The sequence below is a fragment of the Haliotis cracherodii genome, unplaced genomic scaffold (assembly GCF_022045235.1).
Source record: "Haliotis cracherodii isolate W230 unplaced genomic scaffold, xgHalCrac1.p SCAF_6, whole genome shotgun sequence".
Lineage (NCBI taxonomy): Eukaryota > Metazoa > Mollusca > Gastropoda > Lepetellida > Haliotidae > Haliotis > Haliotis cracherodii.
This window is the reverse complement of record NW_027266319.1, coordinates 55,027,134-55,047,536: the sequence shown is the minus strand read 5'-3', so window position 1 is coordinate 55,047,536 and position 20,403 is coordinate 55,027,134. Positions and strand designations below refer to the sequence as shown.

Below are 20,403 nucleotides of genomic sequence, written 5' to 3'. Positions count from 1 at the left end.
TATACAACTCTACAAACAACTTCTGTCTAATCCAACACACTACTCCACATATACTTACTGGTTACTGCAAAACACTACTATGCACACAACTACTATTGCGTAATACATTAATATACACTACCATGCGGACATTTTTTGTTTACTCAAACACAGTTATTTACTGACAGCTGCTGATCAATAATACAGAATATGGTATTTATTGCTTGCACAAAAGAAAATACTTTGTTTTAAAAGTTTGAAAGCATATTTCTGTACATAAAACAGGGAGTTTTTACCAGATGGATTTCACAATTGAACATAAACAAAGGTAAATAAATGTTTTATGATTATTAGTCATGGGTATTATACAACATTCATATTTTTTTTCAAATATCTTTAGGGGCCGTTGAAGTGTCATCTGTTTCTGTACATTACATGAAGATCACATGGATTCACATATGGACAGAACATAAAATGGCCATTAATTAGTTGGGGTATTATCTATTTCATGACATGATTATTTTGGCACAGAAAAGTAAATATAAGTTTGGTAAAGTTTTACGAAATTGTGATTCACTTTCAATATGTCCTCAATAATAATTAAGTTGAAAAAATACATCTCATGCTATCTGATCTGTCAACATAGCTATTGTTCACAACCACAGTGGTTCTGGAAGAGGTCTAATATTTTATTTGAATGTATTGCAGGTTGTTGTTTTTTTACTCACTCATCCACAATTTCATGCTAAAGAGTGGTGCCAGCACCGTCGTCTTCTTCATAACGTGCGTCGTGGGGGTCCACGGTGGCTGGATGGCGCTGAAACTAGCCCTGTAGCAGAACACAACGAGCGGCATCTCTGTGGTGAAGTGGATACAGATATGAACTTCAAGTACAAGACTTGTCTTTCGTCACCTCTCGCATCTTTCCGTAATCATCGCATCGTGTCCCGGAATGACCCGAGTGGTCACGAATGGTCCCCATATCACGTCTTTGAGGGGAAATCAACTCCGGAACTATTGAATATTGACATTTTGAGAAATTTGACAATAAGTAACATGTTGTTTTGAGAATGCTCTAAAAATTCATTTTATGTATCTGTGTTCATTTTTTACGACCATCAATCACTGTTTCTATGTTAATACCGTTTCAGCATATCACCTTTCCATCATGTTCCTGTATTAGTTGGTAGCCCTGATGTACTCCTCCATCTGTTTAAACACTTCAGTCTATGGCTATGACTTGGTCTCTTTGATTGATCAGCTGACAAGAAATCCACTGTTTGTTTCTTCACAGGAATCGGTAGTTCTGATTATGATTAAAATATATTTTAACTATGAAACACCCAACTTTTACACATAAACACACGAGTGCCACGAGTAATAGGCCAAATTTGAACTGATGACATTGCACCCCTGGTGTTAATATGTAGAGATAAGGGGATGCTTGATTGTGAAATACAATTCGACTTTATTATCATAATCAGAACTTCTTGGGGTTTCCTTTTTAATACAGATATTGTGTGCATCTCAAGATTGGTGGCTGTTGTGTATCATTAAGTCCAATATTTCGTTTCTTTGTTTGTTCTTTAATGCCGCACTCCGCAATATTCCAGCTTTTATTTGGTGGTCTGTAAATAATCGAGTCTGGACAAGTCAATCCAGTGATTGATATCATGAGCATCGATCCATGCAATTGGGATCGATGACATGCATCAACCAACTCAGCGAGCTTGACCACCCGATCCCGTTAGTCGCCTCTTACGACAAGCATAGGATGGTCTTGTGGTCCTGAACTTCTTTTAAAAGTATTTTACAGTGTGCTGTTCAGAATTTAGTTCCAAACTAAATGGTATACATGTATTGTGTGCTGAGCTAATTTATTGAGTTGTGTGCCGATTCGGATGGTCCTTAATTGGTTTGAGTAGTCTTTTGGCTGGAATGTTTATCATCCTCATCACAAAGAGCGGACACGTGGAAGAAATGTTAAAACAATAGAAAATAAATAAAATGATTTTTGTTGAGTTCACAACTGATATGGTGTTTGTTGTTTAACCACCACCTTATCTGATGAAATTTTGTATGCGCATTTCCATCCATGATAACATGTGGTTTTGGTTGTTAAAGTAACATTATGAACTGTGTCTAGAATTGTTCACCTGCAAATGCACAATAAGCAGGTGCTCCTCATCGGATGTTTCTTTGGATGCAATTGTGCTGTCATGTCTAAACAGAAACAACTTACTTACCTCTCCAGAAGAGATGGACTCTGACGGTGACTTGAGGTGATATTATTTCACAGCCCTTGACTCTGTGATGTAATTTTTTATATGCTTCATAATAGTTTTTCTTCACTCAAATGATACACTAGTAAAATGCTCGGACGAAAGTGCAGTATAACTACAATTATGAGCGAAACTATGTCAATTTTAATTGCAATCTGACTTTGGGGTTGGGTTGGTGCCGCTAGAGAAATTAGCTTTCAATATATCATTTGTTTTATTGTTAGGTATCAATTTACAACAAAATTCGGTGAATAATGCACATCATTAAAAAGACAATGTAAAAAGGCTTTCATATGATATTTTACATGACAGTGTTGAAGAACTATATTAGATCCTGATTTTGAAAACAGATCAAAATGACAGCCTTCTTGAAATTCATGATGGCCATCATAGATGTTCATAGAAAAACTTGAAACATCATTTTTCTTTATCATTTTATTATTTGTGTGTATTTAAGCATTGTTGCAATAATCCTACTCATCCACTACATTATTATAATCTGCCACCATATCTCAATAAGCAATTTTCGTCAAAATTGGTTGTAGCGGGGTGGGGTAACATTGTATACAATATCTCAGCCCCTTTTTAATATATTTTCATTTTGTTTTCTGTATAGGATAGGACAATGGTTTATTCAGATTTTAATATGCAGTTGTAGTGTTTATATTGCCAAAATCCAATGGAATTAGTGTTTTACCTACTCACAAGATTTGAAAAAGAAGAAAAAACAATTTCCACTGAGAATCACTTTATGTTTTCACTGAGATATAGAATAACAGCTAAATGAAACAAACTGCTTGCCAAATTCATATAACCGAGCATTTAACCTCTCATCAAAGACATAATTTGGATAGTTTAATGACTTGACAAAAATGTTACAGCCAATTTTATCAAATTATGCATTTTTCCTTCAATTTAAGCAATTTTGACCCCGTGAAAATTCACGCACACACTTGCAAGCTTACTACCAAATGAAAATTGTGTACAGATACCTTTTTTTATGCAATAGAAAAGGTTTAAGGTATACAGGAAAATGTGGGAACAAAAATCTAAACTAAGGCTTTTTTTCTGCTTGTGGTCAACTGACCAGATCGGGTGGTCAGGCTCGCTGACGTGGTTGATGCATATCGTCGTATCCCAATTGCATGGATTGATGCTCCTTTCACAATAACCAAATCAGTTTGCCTGTGTAATACTGCCCTACAGTGACACCATGGCACTACCGTCCCCATACCGATCATGGTCAAGAATTGTTGCCCTGGCACACCGCTCGCCGCTACGTCGCCAACAACGTTTTCTGCCATCTGTAAATCGGAGACAAAACTTTGATGCGTCTGTAAACCATGCTGTTGTCTAGCCCACCCAAATCTTTGCCGCCGAAGGTAAGTTATTAGGGTCACTGTTCACACAGGACGCCTTGCTTTCAGGACCCGTGAAAATCTGGTGTAGAATAGGTCTTCAGCAACCCATGATTGCGGTAAAAGGTTACTATGCCTGTTGTAAGCGGTGAATAATGGGATCAGGTGGTCAGACTCGCTGATTTGGTTGATGCATGTCATCGTATTCCAATTGCGTGTCTCGATGCTCATGATGTCAGTCACTGGATTGTCTGGTTCAGACTCGATTATTTACAGATCGCCGTCATATACCTAGAATATTGCTAAGTTCGGCGTTAAAAAACAAACAAACTAACAAAGCATAAGTATCCAATCAGCTGCTTAATCCTTGCCTTCACTGTACGTTTGAATGCATTAACAATTATATTGTATATGTATCACAGCATTTGATGTCTATAGCCTCTTATCGCTTGGCTAAATCTACATTGAAACGTTGCTTAATGCAGTAAACCAGTTGATTTCAATAAAGTTGAATGTTTACTTATTTACTCACCAACATCGAGAATGCCAAAAATGAAACACTACAGTTTGAGCTAAGCAAAATATTATTATTTATTTCATATTTTTTAATGTTATATTCCAAGTACAGACACACATTAAAGAACATACCACATGATAGTTCAACATACATCAAGCATTACATATTCAGATGAATATGAATAAAGTATTATAATAATACTAATAATAATAATAATAACAGGGTGTGATAACTGATGGTAATACAACGAATATATAATATATATGTAATTATATGTAATTATATGTATGTTTATTTATTATTTTTATATTCCCTGTGATTTAATCGAAAACCTACCGACCTCAGAAATAGTTTACATAAAAAGGTACATGCGACCCAGTGAAAATATTGACGCCTTCTCTTGCGTCCATTGACAGTTTCTATTATGAGAAAACATCACCGGATTAGGTAACTGTTTTCGGATCCTACATTTTTTATTTACAATTTCTGACCAAACGACAGACCGAGATACATGTTCAACCCGTCAAATATTAAAATATTGGATTTTCAGTGACAGACCACAATACAAACACAAATTAGTCAGTTTCTAAAAATATCCTGCGTACGAAATCCTCATTAACTGTGACTAAATCCTCACATGGGACATATAAACCAAAGAGAGGCACCTCTCAGAATTGAAAAAAATAATTCTCATGAGCTACATGTATGACACAATTCTGCTCAATAAGGTTCCACCACACATTCAAATTTTCTAAACTTCTTAAAACAAATAATGCTAAAATATGGTTGAGTACTATATACATTGCAGAACTAAACAAAGAAAGTGTAAGACACATGCTATGCTGAGACCTATGACGAGGGTCACTCGGTATCATCAGGAGGGGCATCAGGTTCTTCTCTCTTGTGTGTAGCACCTCCAAGTTTGTTGTACGTGTGTTCCACTTCATCGGCAGACGGTTTCTCTCCGAGCTTGGTGTAGGTGTCACCTGATTTCTTAAGCAAGATTTCGGAAGGTACCGAATCAACATCCGTGTTTCCTAATCGGTCATAGGTATTCTTTGTATCAGTCGTAGTTGCAGCCCCATCAACTCCAAAATTGATGTACGTGTCTGCAGGTTCCTCGAGGACAAAGTAATCCAACGATGGCGCTCCGGTGTCCGTTACTTCAGAATTTCCAGCCTCAGTAGTGTCCCCCAGCCTGTTGTACTCACTGCTGACACCAGTCGTAATAGCAGTAGCACCATCCCCTAGTCTATTGTAGTTGTCTTCAGATTCCTCCAGGACGAAATAATCTGCACCTGACCCGTTGTTCCCAGTGTGCCGGAGGAGAGCTTTGTCAGGGTTAGTGTCTCCCAACCTGTCGTAGGTATGCTTAGCATCTGCTTTGGTCACAGCAGCATCTCCCAGTGAGTTATATTCTCCGTCAGGTTTGTCAGCAGCATGCTGTGGTTTACGTCTTCCCTGTGGGTTCATCCCATGACTTGCTGTTGTCACAGAACCCCCTCCTGCTGCCCCGGTGATGTCATCTGTAATTTCAGTGTAGTCTCCCTGGTCGCCAGACTCTGAGACGATCGCACACTCGCCAGTATCAGATCCTACTGAAGTCTTAACTACGTCAGGGACAGAGGAAGACTTTTCATTTGCTCCTTTGTTTTTGTCTTGTGAGTCGCTGGTGTGACCCTAAGGATAGAGGTATAACCCAATTAACAACTTACTTATAGTTTATATAGCAAGTTTAAAAACTCAAATTTTCATCTGTTGTGAAAGAGTAGAAAAAGAACCCACTGGCAATTTATACTCAACGTTGTTCTTGAGAAATTCTCAATCAGAAGGTGAATATGTGAGACAATTCATGTATGGGAAGGGCGTAAAGATTAAAGGTTTTGAACTTTACACGTGTAAAGAAAACTTGTATGAGGATTATAACTGTACTGAATCTGGACGTACTGGGCCCAGGTATGCGTGAGTGTTTGTCATCTGTTCTCCGGGACTTTCTTGATGTCTGTGCAAAGAATTACTTCAGGCATTTAAATGCCGTCAAATTACAATATGTACAAGCATTCATTCATAAGGTAAGTTTTGGTACCCGCGAAGATCCGGGTTAGAACTGGTCTTCAACAACACATTTTTGTCGTAAGATGCTACTAGCGGGATCGGGTGGTCACGCTCACTGACGTGGTTGATGCATGTCATCGTATCCCAATCGGGTAGATATATGCTCATGATGTCAATCACTGGATTGTCTTGTACAGACTCGATTATTTTACAGACCGCCGTCATATAGCTGGAATATTGTTGAGTGCGACGTTAAACAACGATCAGACAAAGCTATATTGGTCGTGATCAACTGATCCTTATATCAGTCCCTTTGAACTTGTTTAGGGGTCCAATGTATCCAGTTCGCTCTACCAGGAAAGAAGACAGTAATTACAGAATGATAACAGTTCCACCCATGTCCTACTCGAAACCTGCCAATTCCTGCAGATGCATTCCCTCTATTGGAACATGATCAATTGTTGACGTAGCAGGTTGTCATATAAGCACCTGTGTGAGCTAATGCGTCCATACCTTCTACGTTTGCGCCACACGCGCCACAGCAATACGACGACAGCAGTGATGATGACTCCGCCGATGAGACCTCCAACCACTCCTCCGACCAATGTTCCTGTCTTTTGCGAGGCTCCATGCTTGTCTGTCGAGATTCCAGGATTGTTTATCGGGGTTCCATGAGCGTTCGTCGGGGTTACATGAGCGTTCGTCGGGGCTCCAGGAGCGTTCGTCGTGGTTTCAGGAGCGTTCGTCGGGGCTCCAGTAGCGTTCGTCGGGGTTCCAGGACCGTTCGTCGGGGTTCCATGAGCGTTTGCCCAGCCAAGGTGACCATGGTGACCTTTAAAGAACGACAGGTTTGCTCTTATTTAAGGGATGATTATTTTTATTTATTATTTTTAAAGCAAATTAACTATAATTTCGAAAGATTAAAAGTATCGATGTGATGGCTCTACAGCGAAGTTCACAACCACAATATAAGGGTAAAATGCAGGAGTGAGCTTTGTCAAGAAATATAACACTTGTTAACTCAAGTTGTGTGTTGTAGGGTTGTTGGGTATCTCTGTTTGCTGGAAGCAACTAGTAGATCTCAGGTTGCATTTTATGCGTTGTTTCGGATACTGACCTAGGTCATCCTTGATTAACACTGGTTAACTCAGGTTGACTCTAATCAACCCCAGTTGCCAGAAATGTGGTTACCGCAGTTGACTCAAGTCACTCTATTTTTCATAATGGAACACACCTACTTTTTTATGGATTATAACCACGGTATTTTTTATATGGGAAAAAGGAAATTTCAAGAAACTATTGAAATACAAAATAGAAGCCCTGTGGATCCCTATGCAAGCGAGAGGTACCTCAAGTGTCCAATAGGTACAATCATAACCTGGCGATGCATATTCGAGAGCAAATGTTTGAATTCTTTATTGCATAAGGTTCATTTTAAGTCATACTTAGATCAAATAAAGACAGAACATTAGAGCCAGATTGCGAATATCACCTTATCGCTAGTCAAAATACATATACTCACAGTTAAAGTGTAGGGTGCTGCAAGAGACGTATGAGAGTTAATAATCAAGACATTTTTAATATGTAAGTATACGTTGTGGTGCATTTTCAATAAACTTTGAAGACTATAGACGCGCGAGTGATGCACTGTCGGATGTGTGTTATCAGGGGACGATCTTTGATATTCTGGTTGTGTGTGCAGGGTATCTGTCCACATCTAAAAAAAATATTGACCCCACATAAGAAAATAATTTTAAAAGATTTGGTTTTGCTTGTGTGGGTGAAAACTATCTGGTCTGTCTCAATACATAATCTAATCCTATTACCTCATTCATCAGTAATTGAAATATTATTCCACTTACCTACGGTTTAATTGGGTGTCTGATGTGCAGCAATATAACCCATTATCTGTACACCTACAGTGTATGATGTCTGAAAATAAAATATCATGTATTACTCCAAGCATATATATATTAATGAGAAAGAATATTCAATTTGTTTGGGGCTAATATGTATATTACATATGCGACTGAATTCCGCATGGAAACTTCATATTTAAACATAGGTATGTTCGAGTCCATTCAATGTGTTTATGTTATATTCAGGTTAAATCAAAATTCCTCTTTTTGTCATCATAGGCAAAGACGTTGGTTACCTTCATCATATTCTGAACACAGTTCAAGTTCATCAGTGATGCCCCTGAAATAGAGTAATGTTTGGTAGCCCTATAACTATAAGTAAAACATTTGAAATGAAGAAACGTGTAGGCTATGTAGCCATGTGTTTCAACTGTATTTTTCCCCGTTCATGTATTCTCAATTTCTATATTATCGCAGTCTCGAAAAATTTTGTAATCCACACACCCTGTCGACTGCTTACTTATGCAAATTTGAGCACGATATGTTCATAAATTTCTGGAATGTTTTTTTAAGTAACATTACCCCTTAATCCATTCGAAAAGGCTTAGGGAAAAAACACATTTGTTTGGACGGTCTCCGTTGACCCAACCTGTGTCGTATGCATAATAATTATGTATTATCCATAACAGGAAGTAATGTCAAGCATATACTCCACCCGTATCACCCCTGAAAACAGCGATACCGCGATATTGTAGAGTGCCTCCTTGAGTCGCTATTGGCGGTTGCTTTCTTTGCCGATCACATTTTAAAAATCATCGATCAATCCTTATTCTTGTATCATAAAGGTTGGAAAAATAGGCTTCAAATTAATAATTATTATGTTTATTGTCCCGGTTAAATACTTTTCAGTTTATTTCACGAGTGACATGAACTTGATAGCTAGTACCGTATTTCCTCGATTATATGCCGTATATGGCGTATATTTCTTTCAGACACTCTTTAAATAACCCATCCTCGGTACCGTAGTTCTGTAACATGCGTCTGTTTACTGGAGACAATATGTTGTACACATAAATTAGTTGAAATGTAATATGTATGAGTTGTGGAACTCGCACTGTTTCATTAATTTGTCTTTAACTACCTGGCGTTTTATCAAGACTCTGTGTTTATTGTTTTCACATACTCCGTTACTCGGCGATTAATCGAGGAAATACGGTGCTCTATGTAGCAACTGAAAGTCACGGGGCTGTAATATGCTCTCCAATTCATTTTTGTTGTTGTTGTTGTTGTTGTTGTTGTTGTTGTTGTTGTTGTTTAATGCCGCACTCAGCAATAATCCAGCTATATGACGGCGGTTTGTAAATAGTCCGGACCAGACAATCCAGTGATTTACATCACGAGCATAGATCCATGCAATTTGGATCGATGACATGCATCAACCAAGTCTTATTACCGGATCCCATTAGTCGCCTCTCAGGACAGGCATGGGTTGCGGAAGACTTATTATATCGATATGGCTGAAATATTGCCGATGTGACGTAAAGCATTAACTCACTCACTCACGCACTTATACTATCCCGGAATCTTCATCGGACGCGCTCCATTAGAGACAGATACAATTCGTTTGCAAAATGTCTGATGAGGACATGTAGGCCTATTGTCTTACATCATCCCAAAACGTTCGTTTTATCTTTTGGTTCAAATAAAGCTATTATCATATATGTAATTGGGCTCGCTAAACATAGGGACAGACAAAACTATACGTCCCTCTCGTGCAGTCAGGGCCAGATATACCTCAACTCAGTAATTCTAAAGTTACAATACACAGACTGCGTAAGAAACCTGGAACAATATTTACCAATCTCCACACGTGGGTGAATCTAGGACAAGTTCAACACAGTGTTCTCCATCCTCAGTAAGGCACTTGCAATTTTGAGGGTCACCATGGACTGAAGAAAGTACACAGAAATCACTGAAGCTAAATGAATTTCATGTAATGTTTATCAATATGGTTGCCTTAAAATTTTCTTTGAGCAACAGTAGCGTAAGTCATCTTATGTTTCTTGAATTAGATGATCAGATTATATTTGTTCATCTATAAGTAATAATAAAACTACCTTCAACATCAATTTGTCCATTGCAAGCACTAACTTGACACATGTATTTCCTGATCTGTTCTACTTGTCTGAAAAATAAATATTCAATATGTTCATGATCATACCGTAATAACAACAATGAGAAATACCAAATTTCTTTGAAATATATGTCATTTAAGACATACCAATTGCTATCATATTTCATCAACAACTTATCAAATTCACTCAAAACAAAGAAGGAACAAATGCTACCTGTATATATTTAAGTAATATCAACCTTGTGTAAAATGGCGAACTTATGGCCTGCGTTGAACCACACGTATAGAATACTCGATAAAATTTGGCTTAACGTATTTTCTTTATGATGTAATGTCATGCAAAAATATATGATTATCTCTCCTGCATTCGTTTCTCTTTTATATGCTCGACCGTGAATGTGAAGAGCTATTCACATGGGAAAAGCACTACCCAAATTATCTGGTGTTTAATAGTCTTGCCAAGATAACAGATATATAGATATAGGTATACAAGGCAACAGATATATAGATATAGGTATACAAGGCAACGGATATATAGATATAGGCATACAAGACAACAGATATATAGATATAGGCATACAAGACAACAGATAAATATATATGGGTATACAAGACAACAGATATATAGATATAGGTATACAAGACAACAGATAAATAGATATGGGTATACAAGACAACAGATATATAGATATAGGTATACAAGACAACAGATATATAGATATAGGTATACAAGAAAACAGATAAATAGATATGGGTATACAAGACAACAGATATATAGATATAGATATACAAGGCAACAGATATATAGATATAGATATACAAGACAACAGTTAAATAGATATGGGTATACAAGACAACAGATATATAGATATAGATATACAAGAAAACAGATATATAGATATAGATATACAAGACAACAGATATATAGATGTAGGTATACAAGAAAACAGATATATAGATATAGGTATACAAGACAACAGATATATAGATATAGATATACAAGACAACAGATATATAGATATAGATATACAAGACAACAGATATATAGATATAGGTATACAAGACAACAGATATATAGATATAGGTATACAAGGCAACAGATATATAGATATAGGTATACAAGGCAACAGATATATAGATATAGATATACAAGAAAACAGATATATAGATATAGATATACAAGAAAACAGATTTATAGATGTAGGTATACAAGACAACAGATTTATAGATATACATGTAGGTATACAAGACAACAGATAAATAGATATGGGTATACAAGGCAACAGATATATAGATATAGATATACAAGAAAACAGATATATAGATTTATCATACAATGGGTAGGTTTCTCGGCAGGATAAAGCCAACGGATAAAAACGATATCCGTTGGGGTCATATGCAGATAGAGATGCAAATATCAAAGGGTCAAGTAGGGACTACTTTCAGTGTTTATAAACAAACATGGCGTCGCACTTGTCATTCGGCGATCGAGTCAGAATTAACCATCGGAAATCTGGATAAACTACAGGGAGAATTGCTATCATTATCAAAAGAACAGTCTAATATACTGAAAATCAGTGTCTAACTGTGATGTAGCTAAGGCATTTTTTAACTTTTGGCAACTTTGGAGATATAAGTTTAGAAACAATTTTGCGAGGGCACTAGGCCTATATAGATGTAGGTATACAAGACAACAGATATATGTATATCATGCAAGATAACCGATATGCACTGAGAATCAATGTCTTTGTAAATGCTTTAGATCAATATACTGGTGTATCAGAACAAATAAATTCAAATAAGCACTCATTGCTGTGCCGTACTTACGACATTGATGCAACACAGATCCAGATGACGGAAACTAAACATAAATATGCTCAGTAAAGCACACATTCATTTAAAAAAACTATACTCTTCCAAAAAGGAAACACAAAGCCAGATTTGTGTGAGGTAGGAAAATACATTTATAGGAGGAACCGTACAAGGTATTGAGCCAAAATGTTGTGGAGAGAACACTTGGTGATTGTAGTCATCTTAGTTATCGGTACATAGGAAAAGTCCAAGGTGAAGGTCAGCTACCATCAATAACGCGTATGTCTCCCAATGGAATCGATAGCGGCCTGACATCTCCTGCCCATGGAAGAGACGAGTTTGCGAATCACATCCTGGGGATTGGTAGCCCACTCGGGCTGCAACGGAAAAGCTAACTGCTGCAACGTCTGGGGTTGTGGTTGACGTCGGCGTAGCCGTCTATCCAATTCATCCCACAGGTGCTCTATCGGGTTCAAATCCGGGGGGGGGGGGATCTGGAGGGCCATGGGAGAACATTAACGTTGTTGTTGTGTTGACAGGCTCTTATGATGACAATGTCGTTGATGTATCGTTGAGGCGTAAGGTTGCCCTGGATATGGACCAAACCTGTCCTGCCATGATGTGATAGAACCGCCCACATCATAACGCTACCCCAACCAAACCTGTCCACTTCCTGTACGCAGTTTCCGGCGTTACGTTCTCCCCGACGTCTGTAGACCCGACGGAGGAGACCCTAGCTACAGCTGAACGGGATTCTCCTGCCTGCAAACGGCATATGACGTTGTTTCTTTGCACTTCGGTTTATCTTGGCATGTTGTTGAACTGTCACTGTTCGATTGACGCGGATGCCGGGCAACAAAAACCCTGCACTTTAATACCGTTCATAGTGCTGTTCCACGTGCAGTGCGTGCAACTCCATGGCCCTTCTGTTAATGCACTGGGTGCGTTTTTCCTAATCGTACGTGTTTCCCGTCTAATGGTTTGCATATCCTTGTTGTGATCATTTTGATCCCGGAAATTTGTTACTGACACTAAAACCCATTTAACCTCTTTATTTTGCACATCTTGGTCCTCCAATTTCGTTTTTATGGCCAACAATATCGGTATTGCGTTTCTTTTTTTGAAGAGTATATTTCTTGTCAAAGCATTGAAAGTTCGAATGTAAATTGATTATTGCATTCCTAATTTCATATATTTGCCAGTTCACAAAATAATACAACTAAGCATAAACTATAAAAATTGTGGTGTCTATAGAGGGTATTAATCAACCCATATCTCGTAAACAGCATATACGTTTCCATAAGTCCCTGATTCCCTGCCTAGTCCATCACGAAAGCTTGACCACTGTCGCCACTTGATGAATATACATTATCATCACTGACTTTTGCTATCACTACTGTATTTTTGTATTTGATACTGACCACTGCCATCATATTATTAATTGCCATTGATGATTGAACTACCACTCTATCATTTACTGCCATTGTAATTGCTGTGCAGTAATTTGTATTGATTTGTAAACTTAGTGAATTTTGTAATACATTTGTTGATTGTAAAACAGTTGTTGGTTGTTTGTTGGTTTCACACTCAGTTATATTGTGTACAGATTTCTGGATTAACATATTGTTTCAATTTGGGAATCGACACTTAAGAAAGTCCCTGTCCATGTTTCTGATGTAAATAACAGCGACAAAACACTTTCCATGTTCATAAGAAATCCACGACAGAAACCTATGATTGTGGGTTCGAATCCCGATTAGCCCCGATTTTGTTTTGTAGGTTTGTCAGCACCATGCCTTGCTCGTGGGTTTCACTGAAGTGGTAAATGTCTGAGACCTGCATCACTTCGGGCTTTCCTCCCACATTAAGCTGACACGCCGCGATATAACTGGAGTAATGTTAAAACCGGCGTTAAACCCAACTCACTCATAAGAAATCTCTGCCATGAGCAGAGCCGATTGTACGATTCCGACTACATCATGAGCAAAGTAAATTAATGATGACATTTACACAAACCGCACAATTTCAATAAAGGTTAAAACTATCAGAAATGTTGCTTATACTGATAACAATCTCGCAAAATATTATGAAGCTGTGCACAGTTCCATACCTACAAATACATACACTCCCTCCATTTGTTAGCTGGTCAGAATATCTGTAATGAGAATATGTAATGTGTGAATAAACCGATAATTACAAGGCAGATAAAACATTTAGCCAAAGTAACAGAACAGACGCGTGTTTCGTTTTCAGTCATGCTTTACATAGCGGTAGTATTTGTCGGTATATTTGTACACGGGCTGGGAAAGTAACTTCAGTGATATGGCGGCATGCCATCCTGCTTGTTCATATACATGTAAACATTGCCATATCAACACTGACTAACTACGTATTGGTAATTCATAATGGGGAAATTGTGAGAATCTGTGCAATTGTCATGTTGATTCTAGTTCCGGATTCGAGTGATTTTTCTGACTTCAACCATGTTATAGTTAATATTTAATCTCTCTCTAATTGTGTATAATGACCTACAGTTGCTTCAGTTTTACACATTCAGCATGGCCAGTGAATTCCTGGGTCAGAATCAACTGCAACAACAAAAGCGTGACGTCATCATAATGATTTAACTTCAATTTCAAGTGGACCTCGCTAAGCCATCGCCCCGTGATCCATCTATAACTGCTTAAGGCCGTAAATTATGCACAATTTGCGATGTGTTATTTCTTATACCGTGTATTGGTCTATTCCCTGTCATAATCTGTAGAGTTGTCAGCTTTTACAGACGACACGGATAAAACCGCACTGGGAAATCCTCCATCAAATGACAATCATTCCTGATGATCTCTGACCACTTAGTTAATGAGGCCACTCGAAGCGGTTATAAGTTATATGCATGTAACAGGCTTTCCTCATGAGTTGAAATAAATGAACGTTTGTCATAGAAAGTAGGTATATTGAAACTGACCTCAAATTAGTTGACTGGAGTCGATCTTACTGTGTAGGTACCCTGAGCAATATCCACACAGATCAGACAGGGAAGTATATCCTTACCTCAATCACATGGTGTATGTATAGAAGACCGTAACGCCCTGGTAACACTGAATAGGGTTGGGCTTCATCCACAGTCAAGGGATGTAACGTAACACCGAATCGTTACTTTACACAGTCACTGCTTATTTGCTGTGTTAAAATGTTTGCCTGTACACACGAAGTTGTAAAACGATTCATTGCTTGTGCCACGCATTGTGGACAGGGAAAAGATAGACTTTGTCATATCAAAAGTGTTATTTATCTTTAGCTTCATCTTTTATCACAAATGTTGGAACAACAATGCCGCTTAAAAATAACAATATAACACTTGAAATACAGCACTGGTTTACCTTGAATCTTCAATGTCACAGTGACCGAAAATATGATTTGAAACGCAGTGCGCAATTGTTTGGTTGTTGTTGAACGCCGCTCTCAGCAATATCCCAGTTATATGACGGGGGTCTGTAAATCATCGAGTCTGGACAAGACAATCCAGTGATTGACAACATGAGCATCGATCTATGTAATTTGTACGATGAAATGCATTAACAAAGTCAGCGAGCCTGACAACCCGATCCCTTTAGTCGCCTCCTACGACAAGCATAGTCACATCTTATGATATAAAATGGGTTGCAGAAGACCCATTCTTACCCAGATCTTCACGGGTCGGTTCCACATGCAATACGTGTGAACATCGGATTCGGGCAAACAGTATTACGTGTACACATTTCGTTTATCTGCAGTACAAGGGAAGTAACCCTGGTATACCTAATGTTTCAAATGACCGACAAGGAGTATTTCTGGTTCAGGTGATGCTTATATAATCATATATTAATCATTGCTCCGCAGATTGTGATAAGAACATAAAATGAGTACAACAATCACCTGCCATCTTTTGTGTCAGCTATGTGCTCTGTTCCCAAGGGTTGAGAAACAGAACGTCGTCTATCATTCAACAGTTTGTATTGTCCACCAAACAAGCACACATGGACCGGCGTGCTGGTATCTTGTATTTTTCAACCCTCAACAATCAGTATTCTCCGAACTGATTAAATATTAAACAACAAAAGTATTCCCACTCGAACTCAAACTTTCTGTACAACTCCTGATTAGAAAGGAAAGGAAAAGGAGTTACTTCCCTCTGACATGACAGCTTCTCCCGTTTCATCACATCACCAAGCTTAACTATTATGTTCTATTTCTGAAACACTAGCAATCCCAATAGTTTTTGTTTTTGACGGAATGTCATGTTTTAACGAAGGCCCTTTCTTCGTTTTTGTTTTTTTGGTTGTAAATGTGTGTGGACCGGACAATCCAATGATTGATATCGTGAGCAACGATCCGCGCCGACAGGGTACGATGACACTCAGTTTACAAAGTCCCTGAGCCTGACAACCCGATCCACTTGGTCGCCTCTTACGACAGCATATTGTTGTAGGGGACTTTCAAACGGGGCCGATCTCACCTATAAATACATGGCCATTTCAGAGGAATCTGAAAGTCTGTTAAAAATGGTGGATTTCTTTGTCCTTTTTACTAACAAATTCTCCCTAGGTAGATAGATAGAGGTGTGTGTTGGGGGTGGAGTTGGGGGTGGGGGGGGGTGGGGGGGTGGGGGGGTAGGGAGTGGTGGTAAAAAGGTCATACACTTTCACTATTTTGATTAGAACTTACTGGTTAAAACTGTCATAGACCTTTCAAATGGGTTGCGCAAATCCATCGAACATTTTGCCTTTTACTTCCAGATGCTGCAATTTGAAAAGCGGTCCCTATTTCCAGATCATAGCATTGAAGCCTTGTAAGAAGCATATTTATCTAAGGATGACAATTCACACGGTTAGTAACTATTCTGTCCATGACTATGCTGACCGCCCCCCTGGTCTAATGGACGATACCCGGCAGTGTCATACCAAAATACTTGTTGTTACACTGAACTCGGCTGAAGGGGCTAAGACAAGCACTGGTCGGCTCGGAGTCAGTATACTCTGTCTGAGTGGGGTATCCATGTGTAGACCGCCTCCATGGTCTAGTGGTGGAGCGTCCGCACGGAAAGCGGAAGGTCCTAGGTTCGATCCCTGACCGCGTTATACCAAAAGACCTTACAAAAATGGTACTTGCAAGGGACTGGTCTAGACTAACATCTAGTCTCTGAAATGAACATATCGTACAGAAAAAACAGTTGTTCAGTTATCTTGATAAAAATATAATAAAAGGGAGCCCAGTGACTCTCTTCATTTTCAGATACTGCAGTAATCTAGACTTGCCAAACATTATAGACTTGCATGGGCTGTATTTTATATATATTTGTATCAGGGTCTGTAAGGCAGACTAGGACTGGTCGGCTCGGAATCAGTATACTCTTTTTGAGTGGGGTATCCATGTAAAAACTGCGGCATGGTATCTCAGTAGGCGACCACTAGAAAACCGACCCAAGTCCGGACTAGAACCACCACACGAAGGGACAGTGTTTCCCTAATTTATGCATGTTAGGAAATCAATATGTCATACGAGGCCTATATGACCAGTTTTTGAATTGAACGTATCACTTGGCTGCCAAATTTATATTTATTACGCAGGTCATGAAATGAAAGAGCACCCAAGTCACTAAGAACCGTGGTCTAGTGATAGAGCGTCCTTTCGGAGAAACACTGTCCCTTCGTGTGGTGGTCATTTCAAAGGGAAGTAACTCTAAATTATTTGGGCTTTTCCTTACTAATCAGGAGTTGTACAGATGGTTTGAGTTCGAGTCAGTAGGAATACTTTTGTTGTTTAATATTTATCAGTAGGGAGACTACTGATTGTTGAGCGTTGAAAAATACAAGATACCAGCACGCCGGTCAATGTGTGCTTGTTTGGTGGACAATACAAACTGCTGAATAATAGACGACATTCTGTTTCTCAACCCTTGGGAACAGAGCACATGGCTGACACAAAAGATGGCAGGTGATTGTTGTACACATTTTATGATCTTATCACAATCCCGAAATCCCTTACAGTAATCATCTGCGAAACAATGATTAATATATGATGATATAAGCATCACCTGAGCCAGAAATACTCCTTGTCGGTCATTTGAAACATTAGGTATACCAGGGTTACTTCCCTTGTACTGCAGTTAAACGAAATGTAGACCTAATACTGTTTGCCCGAATCCGATGGTCACACGTGTTGCATGTGCTATACAGGCGACGACTGTTTGCCTGATGCACTACTATATAGACAACTACTGTTTGCTCGATACACAACTATTCACTTAACTACTGTTTACTACAATACACTACTGTACAGACAGCTACTGTTTACTCCCATACACTACTATACAGACAACTACTGTTTTCTCAATACACTACTATACAGAGAACTACTGTTTCCTCGATACACAACTATTCACTCAACTACTGTTTGCTTGATACACAACTATTCACTCAACTACTGTTTACTACAATACACTACTGTACAGACAACTACTGTTTACTCCCATACACTACTATACAGACAACTACTGTTTTCTCAATACACTACTATACAGACAACTACTGTTTCCTCGATACACAACTATTCACTCAACTACTGTTTACTACAATACACTACTATACAGACAACTACTGTTTACTCCAATACACTCCCATATTGGCATCTTCTGTTTATTCAAATACACTACCATGCACACAACTAGAATTTGCTGAATATACAACTCTACAAACAACTTCTGTTTAATCCAACACACTACTCCACATATACTTACTGGTTACTCCAATACACTACTATACACACAACTACTATTGCATAATACATTAATATACACTACCATGCAGACATGTTTTGTTTACTCAAACACAGTTATTTACTGACAACTGCTGATCAATAATACAGAATATGGTATTTATTGCTTGCACAAAAGAAAATACTTTGTTTTAAAAGTTTGAAAGCATATTTCTGTACATAAAACAGGGAGTTTTTACCAGATGGATTTCTCAATTGAACATAAACAAAGGAAAATAAATGTTTTATGATTATTACAGTCATGGGTATTATACAACATTCATAATTTTTTGCAAATATCTTTAGGGGCCGTTGAAGTGTTATCTGTTTCTGTACATTACATGAAGATCACATGAATTCACATATGGACAGAACATAAAATGGCCATTAATTAGTTGGGGTATTATTTATTTCATGACATGATTATTTTGGCACAGAAAAGTAAATATAAGTTTGGTAAAGTTTTACGAAATTGTGATTAACTTTCGATATGTCCTCAATAATTGAAAAAATACATCTCATGCTATCTGATCTGTCAACATAGCTACTGTTCACAACCACAGTGGTTCTGGAAGAGGTCTAATATTTTATTTGAATGTATTGCAGGTTTATTTATTCACTCACTCATCCACAATTTCATGCTAAAGAGTGGCGCCAGCAACGTCGTCTTCTTCATAACGTGCGTCGTGGGGGTCTACGGTGGGTGGATGGCGCTTAAACTAGCCCTGTAGCAGATTACAACGACCGACATCTCTGTGGTGAAGTGGATACAGATATGAACTTCAAGTACAAGACTTGTCTTTGCTTCAACTGATGCGCACTACCATTCGTCACCTCTCGCGTCTTTCCGTAATCATCATGTCCCGGAATGACTCGAGTGGTCACGAATGGTCCCCATATCACGTCTTTGAGGGGAAATCAACTCCGGAACTATTGAATATTGACATTTTGAGAAATTTGACAATAAGTAACATGTTGTTTTGAGAATGCTCTAAAAATTCATTTTATGTATCTGTGTTCATTTTTTACGACCATCAATCACTGTTTCTATGTTAATACCGTTTCAGCATATCACCTTTCCATCATGTTCCTGTATTAGTTGGTAGCCATGATGTACTCATCATCTGTTTACGCACTTCAGTCTTTGGCTATGACTTGGTCTCTTTGATTGATCATCTGACAAGAAATCCACTGTATGTTTCTTCACAGGAATCGGTAGTTCTGATTATGATTAAAATATATTTTAAAAATGAAATACCCCTCTTTTACACATAAACACACGAGTGCCACGAGTGCCACGAGTGCCACGAGTAATAGGCCAAATTTGAAGAGATGACATTGCACCCCTGGTGTTAATATGTAGAGATAAGGGGATGCTTGATTGTGAAATACCATTCGACTTTATTATCATAATCAGAACTTCTTGGGGTTTCCCTTTTTAATACAGATATTGTGTGCATCTCAAGATTAGTGGTTGTTGTGTATCATTAAGTCCGATATTTCGTTTCTTTGTTTGTTCTTAAATGCCGCACTCCGCATTATTCCAGCTTTTATTTGGTGGTCTGTAAATAATCGAGTCTGGACAAGTCAATCCAGTGATTGATATCATGAGCAT

The 20,403-nt window shown here is 38.3% G+C and overlaps 2 protein-coding genes across 2 annotated transcripts in view; both read right to left on the bottom strand.

Moving 5' to 3' along the window:
- Positions 1-15,025, bottom strand: part of LOC139445771 (uncharacterized) — a 107,030-nt gene extending 92,005 nt beyond the window's left edge. The window contains exons 1-2 of the mRNA XM_071226984.1: positions 14,962-15,025; positions 14,529-14,584 (exon numbers count right to left, since the gene is read on the bottom strand). The gene's annotated coding sequence lies outside the window, so the exon portion shown is untranslated. The remainder of the gene's footprint in view (positions 1-14,528; positions 14,585-14,961) is intronic.
- On the bottom strand, positions 4,938-12,016 carry LOC139446509 (uncharacterized). The gene is made up of 8 exons (XM_071227815.1): positions 12,012-12,016; positions 10,168-10,235; positions 9,909-9,999; positions 8,054-8,107; positions 7,711-7,730; positions 6,681-6,852; positions 6,084-6,138; positions 4,938-5,816 (listed from the first exon to the last, which is right to left on the bottom strand). Exons 1-8 carry the CDS (start codon positions 12,014-12,016, stop codon positions 4,998-5,000), a joined length of 1,284 nt encoding a protein of 427 aa, XP_071083916.1. The 3' UTR covers positions 4,938-4,997.
- Positions 15,026-20,403: the final 5,378 nt, after the last annotated feature.

Excerpts from the sequence above, each read along its gene's own strand:
- LOC139446509 (XM_071227815.1), bottom strand. Across the intron at positions 8,108-9,908 it reads TCACCCACGTGTGGAGATTG|GTGTACAGATAATGGGTTAT; the intron begins GTAAATATTGTT and ends CATACACTGTAG. Across the intron at positions 6,139-6,680 it reads GGACGCATTAGCTCACACAG|ACATCAAGAAAGTCCCGGAG; the intron begins GTGCTTATATGA and ends TTCTTTGCACAG.